Source organism: Pygoscelis adeliae, unplaced genomic scaffold (genome assembly GCF_000699105.1).
Source record: "Pygoscelis adeliae isolate BGI_AS28 unplaced genomic scaffold, ASM69910v1 Scaffold26, whole genome shotgun sequence".
Classification (NCBI taxonomy): domain Eukaryota; kingdom Metazoa; phylum Chordata; class Aves; order Sphenisciformes; family Spheniscidae; genus Pygoscelis; species Pygoscelis adeliae.
The window spans coordinates 3525935-3541252 of record NW_008825104.1 but is presented as its reverse complement, the minus strand read 5'-3'; the positions used below and the strand labels follow the sequence as shown (position 1 = coordinate 3541252).

The following is a 15318-nucleotide window of genomic DNA, read 5'->3' as shown; positions in this document are numbered from 1 at the left end:
GAAGACAGCGCGCCCCCGCGCGTGCCCGTCCCCGGGAGGCGGTCTGCCTGCCCGGCAGTGCCTCTGCTGGGGCCCTTGCTGCACGCCCCCGTCCCGTCGCCAAGGCAGCGCCCGCTACAGGCTCCCGGTATCGGAGCTACGTTTGGCAAGAACGCGGTTTGCGTCCCTCCGCGGCGTGAGCAGCAGCGCCTCGTCCTGTCAGGAAGATGAGGTGAGGCACGCTTCACGGCTAGCGTCTTAGGCTGGCTGAGCGAGAGCAAAGCGGGCAGCGGTTGTGTAACGAGGGACAGCTGGAGCTGCCGAGGTCCCTTGACACTTCCATGTCAGACAGCAGGAAGGGGACTGGTGGGTACATTCGGGGCACAGAGAAGAAACCTGGTAATCCAGGTAAAGAGAGAAGCAAACCAGTTAGCAGAGTCACATAGGGTATTTTTACTTTTCCTAGGGTTTTAGAATACTTGGAAAACCGTATCAGTTGTAGTAGTACAGCATTTAAGTTGTGGCAGCCTTAGAAACTTGATTACAGGCAGCCGGTTTGGTGTTGCCAAGGACTGGAACAGTACAAGCCTGTTTCTTGCACCGCAGCAATCTTGCCACGCAGAGTTTTCGGTGTGTACGCAGGGAAGCAAGAACCCTTCAGTTCCCTGAACGCCCCAACACCACCTGCTTCTGGTGCAAAACCTGCAGCCTTGAGGAGACTGGAAGAGAATGCAGACTGTGTCGTATGTCCGACTACAGACTGACGGGACGTTACCGAGACCAAACACGGGAGCTGGACTACAAGTGAGGAAAAGGTGGGGGGGGGAGATTTTTGGTATGTTTCCAGGATTTGTAGTGGGGTACTGACTAAAAGCTTAACCACGTTGCTGTTGACGCGCACTATGATATTAAAAGCTCTGATAAGAATTTCAAATAGTTCTTGATGTGGTACCGAAGGGTTCTTTTACTCTTCCAGCTTAACCTGTCTTGCAAGAATATACAGTACGATGTATTTTGATAAAATTACATTTTCCTGGTGAAAGCAGTGTTTAAAATTCAGGTAGCGAGTTAACAGACTAAAAAGCACCTTTGAAACTTTGGTTTTGGTGGACACGTGAGAAACTGCCACAAGCGTAATTCAGCAGTTTTCTGGAAGATGGGACGAATGCCCGAATAGGCCCCAGTGGAAGGTATCGCTAATGCTGCAGTGAATTGGTTCTCCCACTTGGGCAAACTGTGTAATCCAGCTTCGAGGAGAATAAATGAGTACGGGCTTCTGTGAACAAGGCTGAGAAGCTCTGGTGCCATAGCCCCGCTGTGTTAAGTACTGTACACCAGCCATGTTTTCCTTAACCCTCTTAACTTTATGTTGTCTAGTAAGGTATGTCACTAAGTCATGAAGTAAGCTTAAAATATCACCATTAAGCCAATACGTTTTCCATTGTTTTACTGAAACTGAAAAAGTAGTTCTGTACCAAAACGTACACAGTTTAGTAATAATACAAAATGTTAATTCTGCAAGACAGAATGTCAGTTAAATCCACCAAAATGAACACTGAACCACCATTTATTGCCAGAACAGTGTTACTTTAAATAAGATCACTGAATGAACATAGTAACAAAGTAGTTCCAACTTTCCTTAAATAAAATGGTAGATATTAGCAACAGTACTGCAGGAAGATAAACATTCATGGTATGTACATGCTACCATAACATATCTAGCATGTAGTATGTCTTCATGCTTGCACATTAGCTTTATGAGCTCATTACAATGATATTAATGTGTTGATGTACTACAAAACAACCCATCATGATCTATATCAAATTTGCACATTAGAAGAGCACCCCTGCTGTAAAAACTTAATATTTGTTGCAAAGCAGAAGGCTTATTTTTTTCTTAAAAAACCCTAAACAAACAAAAAACCAAATATTTCCCCCCCAAAAAAAAACCAAACAAAAAAACCCCAAACCAAACAAAAAAACACCATCATCAAGCATATTGACAATTTCCTCCTGTGATTAACTAGGCAAGGCAAGGCATTTAGCAATAATCCCAAAGGTGAATCAAGCCAGAATACACCTGGGTTTTCTGTATTACATTAAGAACACCTGAGACTGCTTCACTGGTCCAAGTACAGTATTTTAATACAAAAACTGCTTGTTGCATTAACATGTCATTTCACTGAATTCCCTTAATTAGTACTGTTCATTGAAAAAAGGGTAAGATTTCTTCTTAAAATAAATACTCCCCGCTCAAAAAGAAAGTTTAAAAGGAATTAAAACATAACACAACACCCCCCTCCCACAGTGTTAAAGAACAGTGTGATTTTCTGGCTTCATTTTCTCTCAGCTTAAGCAGTGGATGCACACCTATGCCTGGGGAATAAGTGTCAAACACTGAAAAAAAAAAATTAGGAATATACAAACACACTGTACCTTGAGAGACATCTTTTAAAAGAAGTGTAAACATCTGTTTTTGACTCCTGTTGTTTGAATGCACTCCTATCAAAACAAGTTTGAGAAACTGCATTTGCTTAAATTACTAACCTGTCTGACATGCAACTGTTTTTGGAGTTACAAGTTTCAAAAATCTATTTTTTCTACCTGAACAAAATAACAAAATAGTTGAAGACACTGTTTTTCCCTACTTCAGTACAGATTATATTTAACAGTTCAGAACTTTATAGGTCACAAGTTTTCTGTAAAGGAATAACCTAAATTGTGGAGTTAAAAACACCGAATGCTGCTTAGCTGAAGCAGCAAGCAAATTAAGTACTATATATAGACAGAGGTTTCTATAAAACTAATATGATTCAATAAAATTGTCTTATATCCTAAGTTTTACATGTGAACAAAAATAAAATTGGGAGTTCATCGAAAGTGATTAGGCTCGCCATCACTTTAAAAAACATGCTTGTCTAACCAGAAAATAAAGATGGCAAGGACCAGTGCATTCAAGCCAAGTTTAGACCAACCATTTCTTTTTTTTTTTTTTTTTTTTTAAATGTACAAAGTACATTCTATCGCTTTTCAGCTTGGTAGTTACCAGGAGCTTACTAGTCAAAATAATCTCAACCTGTAAAAACATAAGACTGACCCTTTAGAAAATGATGTGTAAGAGTAAAAATTCCAAAGCCGTGTTCAAGACACCTGACAGGACTTCTTTCATGAAGTCGTCTCTAACCACTGAGGAAGGCCAAAGGCGTAAGTAGTCTCACACAAGTCCGTTGATCTCTCAGTTTATCTTGCTCATCAACTCAGACATCACTCAGTTGAAGGTGATTTTCATTCTAAACTTCACAGATTTCCCCCCCCTCCCCCCCCCGTCCACCTGGTCAGTTGCTAGAACAATTCTTCATTTCAAAGCCATTTTAGTATTCAAGCCGCCTTCTTAGTGCAGGTTCCTTGAAGATCTTGTAGATTTATTTTTGACCTAATAAAAACAGTAAGATAACTACATTAGATACTTAAAATGTTACACGGCTATTGTATGTTGCAATTACTCATGTAATTATTATTTAATCTCGTGTACTTGGAAGAAGGGCAAAACAGCGGAGAAAGATAAGAATTTTTCCATTTCTTACCTGTTGTGGATCATGTGGCTTTTGACTAGATGCCCAGCTGCGAGAGCTGCCATTAGTGATAATTCCCCTGCCATCACTGTAGCACAAACAATTTTAGCAAGCTGACGGGCATTTTCGCCAGGGTTATCTTGGCTTGCACCCTGAACCCCTAACATCTGGAGAGAAAAATATGCAATATTATGCTATGAAATCTAAGTAAATTTATGCTAAATTTAGTATTGAAGTAAGTCTTTCCAAATTATATCCCATCAACTAGCTTTAGGTCTCCTTAATATTAAACATCTTAAGCTTTATAAACTAGATACATGAAAATGATTCATTAGATAATTCTAAAATTTTCAAGTCAAATCCACCAAGTTTCAAGAGGCCCCATTCCCACAACATTACTGGGACACAATATACACATGAAAGCGAGCTTCGATTTAAGGAGCTAAGTTGCTTTAAACTTTCTGATTTATACCTGCAAACAGGCCTGCTGTGGGAGCAAGTTGGTGCCTCCACCAACAGTTCCTATTTCTATAGAAGGCATTGTGCAGCTGATGTACAGGTCTTCGTTGGTGGAACCAGTTCGCTCCATCAAAGTGATGCAATTAGAACTGCCCACGTTCTGCGCAGCATCCTTCTCATCAGGAAGGAGAAACAAAACAAAAACAAAACACTCAACTAAGTGTTTGGTTAAGAATTACTGAACTAAAGAAAATCTGAATTGGTGTAAAACAAACCTACCTGACCACAGGCAATGTAGATAGCTGTCACAATGTTTGCTGCATGTGCATTGTAGCCACCTATGCTACCAGCCATGGCAGAACCCACCAAATTCTTGTTTATATTGACTTCAACTATATCTTCTGTAGTTGTCTTCAACACCTAGACAAAGCGGTACACTTTTACTACACCATTCCTTAGGCAGGAGTAGAAATGCTCTGTTTATGGTTAATAAGCCCTCACCCCTTGTTTGCTTCCATATGGAATTTGACTCAACCATTGTCCTAGATACCTACTTCTATTTTTGTTCAAAAGGAGCCCTTTCAAATGCAGGCTGCATTGTCCAAGTAACAATGGAAAAGCCAGTGCTAAGGGTTTGGACTTGCACAGGCCTTTAAGAAAAACTCACCAGCTACCTTCTCCGTTTCAAATTCTCATTTATCTTCAGAATGAAACAAACAAGATCAACTTGGCAGAAATATCCTATTAGTTCACCTTGCCACGACAGCAACATTCCTCCCAAGTTGCTCCAGACGCTACACCCTCCCCAGTTTTGCTCTGTGTAAGAATACGGAGCTAAACTGAAGAGTTCAAACACAAACCACTGTGCTACGTGGGTAATAAACACTGCACAATAATATCAAATTAAGTGGCACATTTATACTATACTGACTGTATTTTGAAACCTTCAGATAAGAGATTTACATTGAATTTAGTATAAAAATGATCAAAGAGAACCAAAAAAGGTAGTGCTTTGTGAGCAAAGTTTACAATATTCCAGTGTAGCAGGAATAGCAACTGATGACAGAGATCTGCACGGAGTCTACAACACTGACAAAAATAGAAAGTTTATGTGTTGGGAGTTCAGCGTAAGTAAATGTAGTGATGTACATGGCTGGGGGTTGGGGAAAAACATCCCCAATTTACCTAAAAACTATCCATGCCCGTTACCAAAGGATTGGCTCACCATTACTACTCTGGAATGAAATACTGGGGTTATAGTAGGTATTGCCACTGCATCAGCTGTAAAAATGCAAACAATTTGAAATTTAGGAAACTACTAGGAAGCAAACCCAAAAGACATAAATTATGTCAGTGTATAAATCCAGCCTGCACACACACTTTGAATACTGTGTCCAACTCTGTACCCAGAATCTTAGAAATTGTAGAAGATCTTGAGATAAGGATGTTCATAGACATGCTAGAATAGCCTTTTTACTCATTCCTCATAGAGAAACTAGTACTTTCCAGTCTGAAAATGAGAATAGCTGGGAAGGTGGAAGGGCTGTGTTAGAGCGATAAAATCTTGAGCAGTTGTGTGAAGATAAGTCTTAAGTATCTCTTCCGGTACAAAACTAGGGCATCATCAGATGGAATCAACAACAAAAGGAGGTAGTTCTCACACAAGGTGCAGCTGCACTGCAGAATTCCGCCCGGAATACTAGTGCTAAAAATTTACAAAGTTTCACAAAAGGGACTGCACAAATTACTGGGGGAAAACAAACAAACAAAAAAATCCATCAAATCCAAAAGCACCAATTCAGAAGGTCTTGAACAAGTTGATGGAAGACTATGCCAAGTATGGTGTAGTAAACTCCTCCCTGAATATTGTCTCTCATGGCCAGTGCTGGAGACCAGGTAACAGGCAATGGATTTGGTCTGACACACACAGCCGGTCTTCTGAGCTCAGGTGGAAGAGAATCTAAGATAGCTCTTAAGATGTAGAACAAGTTTGCCAGGGGCTAGGACTGGCACTGGTTATAAAGGTTACCCTTTAGTCATGCAAGATGCTAAGGCCGCTTTGGAATTAAGGGAAGCACCTGACAATCTGTTTTCATTGTAGTAGGAGGCATATAAACTTTGAAGAGAATGCCAGGTTTGTGCGGAAGACAACAAATGAGTGAAACAATCATTAAAATCACTGGGTTTAATGACAGGGAAAACCCCATGTGTAGAAATCTGTCAAACTGTGGCATAATTTTTCAAAGGTAAAAAGTGAAAATCCTAATGCCTTCAACTAGATACACATCATTAAATACATGCACATTATGTCAGAAGAGACAATGATAGGAAAAAATAACTACTGTCTCAGGAAAACTGGCTTATCCTACAGCAGTATCTGAAAATACATGTAGGAATTATACTTACCTGGAAGACAACTTACAGTTAATATTTATGATGTAAGATAGGTATTGGTTTTGTAAAATGTATGCATTTTTCTAAACAAGAAAGCAGACACTTACTTCTCTAACAACCGTGGCTGGAATGACTGCTTCGCAGACAACAGACTTCCCTCTTCCTTCTATCCAGTTTATAGCAGCGGGTTTTTTGTCTGTACAATAGTTACCACTAATAGCTATAACCTGGAGATCAGGAAACTCTTCATTCAACCTTGCCAGTGCTTTTTCAGTACCCTGTTAGAAAAGAAACAGATAAAAGGCTAGTATATCATTATGGTTGCAAAACAAGCTACTCAAGGACAGTGGAACAGCAAGATTGAATCAAGTCTAATCAGATGATCAGTTACAGCTGAAGAAAAGAACATAATGAACGTTGAATGAACCTGAAATAGGGAAAAAAAAAAGACAGTTATCACTATCTTTTTTTCTAACCGCTTTGGAAATTATATGGGGAATAACTGGTTCTTCCCCATACATATGGACTCTCTGGATACATTCTAGGTGAATGGGCATATGCTTACCATACTGAAGATAAAACATGAACCAAGTCAAACACTACAGGCATGAAATGAATTCATTCTGATGTAGTGGGAAGAGCTTCTCTACACTAGGAAATCAGACAAAAGGTCTGCTATATTTAGTACTTGTCTATAACCAGACCCATTTATGTAATGGTTCTCATAGACTTAAGTTTTATATAGAATAGGCAATTAGTATTAATCTCAAACAGCAGAAGGCATCCCCCCAGTCTGTGGGTCATGTCTCAGGTTCTTCCACACGTTTGCATAAAAACAAAACCAAACAAACAAAACTAGAGAACACCCCTCTGCTGCCGTTCACCAGATTCCTAATCCTTTATTTACAAGTCGGTGATAAACACAGTAACAGATTAATTACTGCTGGATAAAATCTTTGGCCCAAAGCAACAGAGCAACCAGCTTAACTTCCATATTATCAAGAATACTTTCTTTAAATACTAATAATTAAAAAAAAAAAATATTACAAAGTTACTTTTTTCTTTCATCATTCTTATCCTATTCTTGTTTACACTTGACAAGGTCAAACACTTTTACTATTTTATAGCACTGTAAACAGCACTATGTCTTATCTTTCTGTCTTCACATGCCACGTAGTCACAGATTGGTAGGCTATAATTTTTTATTTTTAAAAGAAATACACATTTATTAAAAAGACTTAAGGGGACTGGTCCTTACTTTTGAGATCATATTCATTCCCATTGCATCCCCTGTTCCAGACTGAAAACGGATATAAAGGTTACGACCAGCCAAACTGATGAGAAGTTTTTGTAGGCGGGCAAACCTGCAGGAAAATTTAACTGTTACTTACAATCCTAAAGGAAAAGATTAAATTAGTTTTAAGTGGCAAAATAACAGTATATCATTGCAGATAGCACTGTTAACTACACTGTGTTCCTCCTCCCTCAGTGCAGGAAAAAACTGTCAGCTGCCATGCACGTAGTTCTCTTGAGTAAATACTTTAAAAATGTTCACTGTAAAAGTGTTTACTGCCTTTTTGTGTTTTCTATCCCTGGACTTCATGAAATAAAATATCCTGAACTGCTAACATAAATTCAATTCATTTGTATTCCTTAAAGATCTGACAAGCAGGTATAAACTAAAAATGAGGCCTTTGGAAATTCTTACATCAGTTTTCCAGCAAGGCAAAACCCTTGCTATCTTCAACAACAGTGCAAGCTCCGCAAGTCAAACAAAAAACGGGAAATACTGCATTTAAACAGCAGCATGAGTTGATTCTGGCTGAAACACACATACGTCCTTGGCTGACACTTGTAAGATTGGTAAGAAACAACACTGATGAGGAAATCTCTCTCTCAATCTTCCTAAAGAAAGCAGGTAATCATAAGTCCTAGAAAAAAATCTAGGGCTTGAAATAGACTTACTCTTAATCCTGTTTTACATTTTTTAGCGTTTCAATTCTAGCATTAGTTTATCCTGTATTCTCCAGAACCTCACAAATTAGTTATTAACATTAGTAATGTCATCTGAAAGGCTAGATTCCGAACTTTGAATTACTTTTTGCATAGTAACTACTAAAAATCCAAAGAAGCTTCTATCTTTATTTTTAAATGCTTAGACAAAATAAATGATGCATTAAGTATTACGCAATGCGAATGTGTGTGTTGTGAAGATACAGTTGTTTACCACTTATCATTGGAAAATATTTATTACTAGCCTTGGTAGATAGCCAGAGTGACTTTTGTTCTCTTAGATTCACACTACATGGGATAGCCAGAATGAAGATGTAATTTCCTGTATTGCAGTACACCAAAAAACCCAAACAATTAGGAGCTTTCTAAGTCTTAGGTCAGGAAATAAGGCTGGAATAGCCATTGTACTAACCTGCTTGTGCTGTCAAAAGCTTCCTTCATTATTTTATAGCCTTCAGGGCTTTCAAGCCAAACTTTCACTTCTGCAGCCTGGCAAGCAGTGGGCAGCCTTACAACAGGTCCTCGAGTCATCCCATCTGCCAGAATGCGGCTACTTGCTCCTCCACCAAGCTAAAAATCAAAGCAGAAGGGAAATAAGATTACTGAAAGTGAATTTTAGTTTTTAGGAAGTCAGAAACACACCTTATATCACCCCAAATATGTTTTATAATATAGAAAGTTTTTCAAGCTAGTCAAACAACACTTACACATATTGCTCTACATCCTCTGTTTGTGCTTGCTACAAGACATCCTTCTGTTGTTGCCATTGGCACCTGAAACTCTTTGTTATCCAAAAACAGCGGTCCTGCTACGCCTACAGGAATAGGCATATATCCAATCACATTTTCACAGCAAGCTCCCATAACCTTACAAAAATAATACAGAAGGCATCAGTAAGGTTACACTACAGTGGTGTGGCGCAGCATGTTACATACTATGCCCGTGACTACAACAAGGTATCTAGCAAAAACCCCACAACCCTACCCACTAAGCAACCAATTCCCATCTCAAAAAGTTAACAGCTACAGCTATCAACAGCTAATACTGTTCCAAGTCTAGTATTTGGCAGACATATTGAATCTTTTTAAGTCTTAAGCACTATTAAAAAAACCATAATACTGTTAAATGAATTTTAAATAAACCTCCATTTTAACTTGAGCTCAAGGCAGTGTTATCATTCAGCTGAACTCAGGCTCAGTATTAGTAGAATTCTGCATTTCTGAGATAAGGCAGCTGCATACTTCGTTAGGAAGTATTTTTTGGGTAAGCTACAAAACTTAACCACCTCCCTAGGTTTAAAAACATCGAGAGCAATAAAAGGTAGTGCCTTATGTTTGCCTTTGTTTTTTCCTTCTACATCAGTTTTGACCAAGCTCGTTGTTAATTCATATACATCACTTTGAGCATGTATTTCATGCATTTGGAAAATACATGGGTTTACAGCGGGTTTTGCTTGTCCGCCTTTTACTTACCAGAGAATAATTATAATTCCTATAAGGAAGATACTGCAAAGATGAAGGTTCAGGGAGTTTCTTAGATAACATCTGTCTGCGAATGGACACACCTCGCTCCTGAGTTTCCATCAGGGTTTCCAGTTTGTATGCAGGAATATGCTTAGCATTAACTAAGCTGATAACCTCAGCATCAGTGAGGAATTTTGCTCCTTTCTAGAAATGTAAAGGGTGGGGAGAGAAAGTACAGATTTTCTTGGTGAAAATCCTTTTAAATGTTTCCAAATGAAAAAGGGTAACAACTTTACTTTGACATTATCAGAGTACCTCCAAAGGAACCAACTGCTGATTTCAGGTTTTATAGTAGGCCAGGATATGAGCAAAAACTTTTTACTCGGACACCCACTTATATGCATACATGATGGAGCTTCAATGACTTGGTACGTCATGCTGCTACCCCCTCCCACCCACCCCAACTGACTGGAGGAGAAGTTTATGAAAGGGTTTTGTTTTAGTCGTGACCCCCCACCCAAGTTATTAAAGCCATATAATTTTCTGAAAAATGACATTACAATCAATAGGATCATTTAAAAGCTGGAAGATGAACTGTAAAGAGTTCTTAAATCAGATGTTGCAGTAGAGGTTAAACCCACCCCCCTAGACTCCAAGTTATTTTTCCATACCTCTGCATTTCCAAGTATATGAACACATTCCTCAATAGAACGTGGTTCTTTAGGTAACTCAATTTCTTCCTCTTTTCCATTAAGAAATGAAGAAGTTTCCACAGGGTTGCAACTGCCAACTACAAACGTAGCCTTGGTTGATGACTCTGCTAATACTGGTTTTATGACTTCGGCTACATAAAGACAATTAAAATAAACTTTGATTTACAAAATTCTTAAGTTTTGATTCCAAATACAACACGCTAACACAGATTACGCTATTTGTTCCAAATATTCAGGAATAGGTTCAGACTTTAAAATGCTAAAAATTACCATTTCCATCTTTGGGATCTAAAGCTTCTTCTACTGTGTTAGATTTCTGATTGTTTTTCAGAAGTCCAGATTGCTTCCTGCAACAATTCTCAGGGACCTTTTTCTGGACCATCACTGGAGATGTTATGGGATTCTTCAGTGAGAGTGTGGATTCAGTCTCTGCTTGCTCAAAGAAAATATATTTGACAGCAAGGAGAAGGGCTAATCCAAGAGTGATTACTTGTTCAATATCCATACTGGCCATTCTAAAACAGACAAATCAAAAAGTAAATACACGGTATATACAATTTGTTGTTTTTAACAGCATTCTGACATCCCTTTGCTTTAGAAAGGGTAACAGTTTCATCGTAATTTATACAGCTACAGAAATTCCAGTCAAAAGACATTTTCCACCAGGACATTCACATATGCCAGGTTACGGTAGAGAAATCATTCTTTGTATTATTAACAAAGTAAGAATTTTCAGATGTCATTAGTTACTAATTCTTAGCTAAAAAGCAGTCCCAGTAAGAGAAATGACTATAAAACACTCACTATCTAACAGCTACACCAAATTGATTTAACACCTATCTCCCAATGATAAAGTAGAAAGTTTCAATTATCATCCTCTACCAATAATGACTACTATGATGCAAGCTGAACTGCTAAGGCGGGGGGGGGAAACCCTAAAACAGACAGTTCTGAGTTTTCAGAAGTAATATGGAACCACAGGTGCCACTAACTTCAGTTGAGCTGAAGGAAAAGCAATAGTGACATGGTTTTTGCACTTTTTGCACTTATGTGTGAATGGTCAGAAGCTCTGCATAAATAATTACTCTAGTGCAGTCAGAAAATTTATTTTCCAGTGTGCTCTGAAAGACGTCAGTGCTAGTGGGAAAAGAGAGTGTTTTGATGCATACAGGACAGCTGACTTCTGATCATGTTCTTCATTATTTCAAGGAGATTGGACAAACGGCATAATATTGAGATATTTCTTATGAAATGTCATCTCTGGTTCCAATAAATCCTCCAGGGGTCAGATCTGCAAGTTTACAAATGTTGAATCCTAGGACCATAGCTTGGCAGCACTGGAGAATACACCCTAATCACCTAACACACTTCTCTTCTGTGACGTCGCCTACCGAGAAAGGTAGAACTGCCATAATGAAACATTAGGTTCAATTCTCTTCGGTGCATTCTCATCCAATCCCACTGAATTTTCTACAGTAGTGTTTTGAGCAGCTGGTTCCGCTATCCAACGACTGTGGGCGTGAACAAGAACCAAACCCAGTGACTGTATTAAAAACACAAAACAACAAAACAAGTATTAATTTTTCAACTGTAACTAGGTATCTAACCTACTAAGATTAAACATCTTTGTTTGTTTGTTTGTTTTTTTGTTTCCCATGCCTCAAAAGTCTAAAGCTAAAGGGTGATTTTCCACACCTTTCATCAACACCCTTTCTGGCCTATTGTAACACTCATAGCTTTGAATCTGTCCCACTACATCCTTCCTCTTGCTCAAGTAATAAGCAAAGGAAGCTGAGGATACTGTAGGGGTAAGGAGGAGGGAATTAGTACACATGCAAAAGCCCTGAGTGTTTGGCACAGAAATGGCATACACAGGAAGACTTTTGGTGTAGATACAGGGGACGTTATTAAAAATTGCCATGGTAAACTAGACTAATGGGATGCAGAATACAAGTCTATAGAATACAAAAGCTTGGTTCATTGCACCAGGATACCTTACTGATTGCATAACCACAGGTGAAAAAGAGCCACAAACCATAATCATTTTGACCCTCTGTGTTACAGGATTTGGTTTATTTTCTTCTTCTTCCAGAACACGAGCAAAATGGCTAAGCTGCCATATAGGGCGCCCTTCACGACTCTCTCGAGAAAGCTGCAAAAATAACAAAATTTAAAAATAAGTCCTATTTAGTACATATTAGAAGAACCAACAAGTGAGCTTCAACATTGTATTTTTGTTTGATCATTAAGAAATTACCAACAAAAGAGTCAGCCTACAATCTACTGTTTAGCCTACATTAGACTTTAAATAGTGAAAAATCCGGGACAGCCAATAATTTACAATATAATTCGTTTACTCTGCTTTAGATCTATTGAGTGTGACTCATTTCCAGTGGCATTAACAAGTTACGGTTATCAGCTGAGCCATCATAACTCTTCTTGTGCATTCCCTCTGTTCACTTCGAAAGGAAGACAAACATGCTGGCATATAACTCTGTGAAGAGATGTATAGCCTACAAGAAGCACAGGGTCTGAATACTAAGCTTGATGTTGTCTTGAAGTTGGTCTTACCTCTAACACCAAGGACACGCAAGCTGGAAAGAAGGTCATGAAGACAAAGTAGTTGGCAAGAACAGACATACAGCCAAAGCAGCACATAATTTCAAGTTGTCGTACACCTACATAAAAAAAGAAGACATTTTTTACATTTGACTATGCAATGTGCTTTCTATATACCTGAAGTGTTGCAGAAGTAAGAAAGAAACCATTAAACTGACACTGCAAATTATAGAGGGAGCTATCTAGATTAATGAAAAACATGCACGGTAAGCCCTAGTCATTGTGTATTAGCTTATTCTAAGCACAATATATATTTCTGGTATGGTATTTACAGAAGACTTTTAAAGTGTAATTCTAAATACATACCAATAATTACAGTTCACCAAGATTTTAAAGCTTCACACTGAAAGCTTGAAACTCCTCACTTATCTACGCAAAGAACAATTAGCCGACATTATGTATTTAAATACCTTCCGAAAGATGGCCAATTAAGTGTTCAGGCAGTAAGAAACAGTATGTACCCCACCTACTCTTTCACAAGCCTGGCATCCAGAAAAAGTCAATTAGCCATGTTGCACATGCATTACAAAACTGCCTTAGTAAAGATGAGAGAGCTACCAGTATAAATCATTTTAAAAAACCCCAACTATATGCTACACTGAGGTTTTTTTTCCTAGATGTAAACAGGAAAACAGCTTATTAATACACAATACCCTGAAAAGGTCCAAAACAATTTGAAAAGCAAGTGCTTTGAGGGATACCTTTAAGGTATGCAAGATAGTTTAAAAAAACCCCACACATAAAAACCAAGACACAAAAACAAACATGCAAACAAAAACCCACTTTAGACCTAACTATGGAACTTCGATTTATTTTACAAAGAAATTATTTATTTACACATAAAAATCCTTTGCTCATTACATTTAACTGTTCTCTTTTTAAGGAAGGACAACTGCTACTGCACACAGAACTGACGAAGATCAAAAGATGGGGTAGGGGAAAAAAAAAACAGTAAAAGACTGGTTATTTTTAATTGAACTAGAGTAGCTTTCTTCACTTGGAGTAATTTTTAGAAATACTAGGTTTTTTGCAAGAATATGAAATAGGTGTGCATTAACTGAAAGCGTAACTCATTTTTAAGAATGCCCAAGAGAAAAGTTCAGCAGCTACTTTAAGATGTTAACAGAAATGATGTGAATGATAGAAGGTCTTAATTTTATAAAAACAGCTGCACAGAAGTCCATTCCTACTGCACAATGCTCAAGGAAAGCTGTTACCTGTATCTCAAACTTCTCTTCAACACATACATATTATTCGTATCTGCAGGAAACTAGTTATATAGGCTAATCAGGAAGGTAAATAAATAGCTAAAAATATAGATTAAGTCACTCCACTCTCATGGGTAACACCTATAATTTGAAACTCTCAATATCCCAACGCCTTTCAAAGTCTTTTTTAACTGGAAAGATTTAGACCCTTAGACTGTATCGCTCACCTGACATAGTACCAACACCAATCACAAGACACTCCACAAGTGCATCCAGTGTGAACGTAGGGCCTAAAATTGCCATTCCACGTGAAATATTTTCTCTTACTTCATCCTAAAAATAAAAATTTCTGTACATTAACATAAATACAAAAATCAAATTAAGGGAGTACACATAACATGATTAGTACATAACCAGTAAATTGAGTAGTATTATGGTGATAAGGCCTTATAAAACATATACTGAAAATTAACTATTATGAGAGAATACATTCTTTAAGTGCTTTATTTCCCATAAGTTATTATACTTTGACAGTCTTTATTTACACTAGATTATTTATTTTTGATTAATTTCTCTACCTTTGGCTCATCAGTATTCTAAGCTCCTACAACACTGACAGGCACAGACTTTAATTACAGTACATTCAGAAGAACAGGACTTCTCCACTTTAAGACATAGAATAGAAGCCACTTACGTCAGGGCATTTCAAAAGTTCTTGCAACCACATATCTGTACCCTAACTTTTACTATTTTATTATTTAACTCTCTAGACTCAGCTGACAGAAAAGAGGACATAAAAGACACTAAAACTTTCCCCTGGGAGAAAAGGGATTTCCTCCAGAACCCAGGCATGGCAAACTCTAGAGGGTCTGCTGCTGGTTTTTTGGTGGTGGTGGTT

General features: G+C 38.1%; 1 protein-coding gene across 2 annotated transcripts in view; it reads right to left on the bottom strand.

The window, feature by feature from the left end:
* Window positions 1-3299: 3299 nt before the first annotated feature.
* The window catches only part of HMGCR (3-hydroxy-3-methylglutaryl-CoA reductase), a 17070-nt gene continuing 5051 nt past the window's right edge, over window positions 3300-15318 (bottom strand). For both annotated transcript variants that reach the window (XM_009327242.1, XM_009327241.1), the window contains exons 6-20: window positions 14648-14753; window positions 13165-13271; window positions 12629-12745; window positions 11985-12136; window positions 10864-11108; window positions 10552-10724; window positions 9890-10084; window positions 9125-9283; window positions 8830-8987; window positions 7663-7768; window positions 6512-6682; window positions 4290-4430; window positions 4024-4182; window positions 3564-3718; window positions 3300-3412 (exon numbers count right to left, since the gene is read on the bottom strand). In XM_009327242.1, the coding sequence (XP_009325517.1) occupies window positions 3358-3412; window positions 3564-3718; window positions 4024-4182; window positions 4290-4430; window positions 6512-6682; window positions 7663-7768; window positions 8830-8987; window positions 9125-9283; window positions 9890-10084; window positions 10552-10724; window positions 10864-11108; window positions 11985-12136; window positions 12629-12745; window positions 13165-13271; window positions 14648-14753 (2199 nt within the window). In that variant the 3' untranslated portion in view covers window positions 3300-3357. The remainder of the gene's footprint in view (window positions 3413-3563; window positions 3719-4023; window positions 4183-4289; window positions 4431-6511; window positions 6683-7662; window positions 7769-8829; window positions 8988-9124; window positions 9284-9889; window positions 10085-10551; window positions 10725-10863; window positions 11109-11984; window positions 12137-12628; window positions 12746-13164; window positions 13272-14647; window positions 14754-15318) is intronic.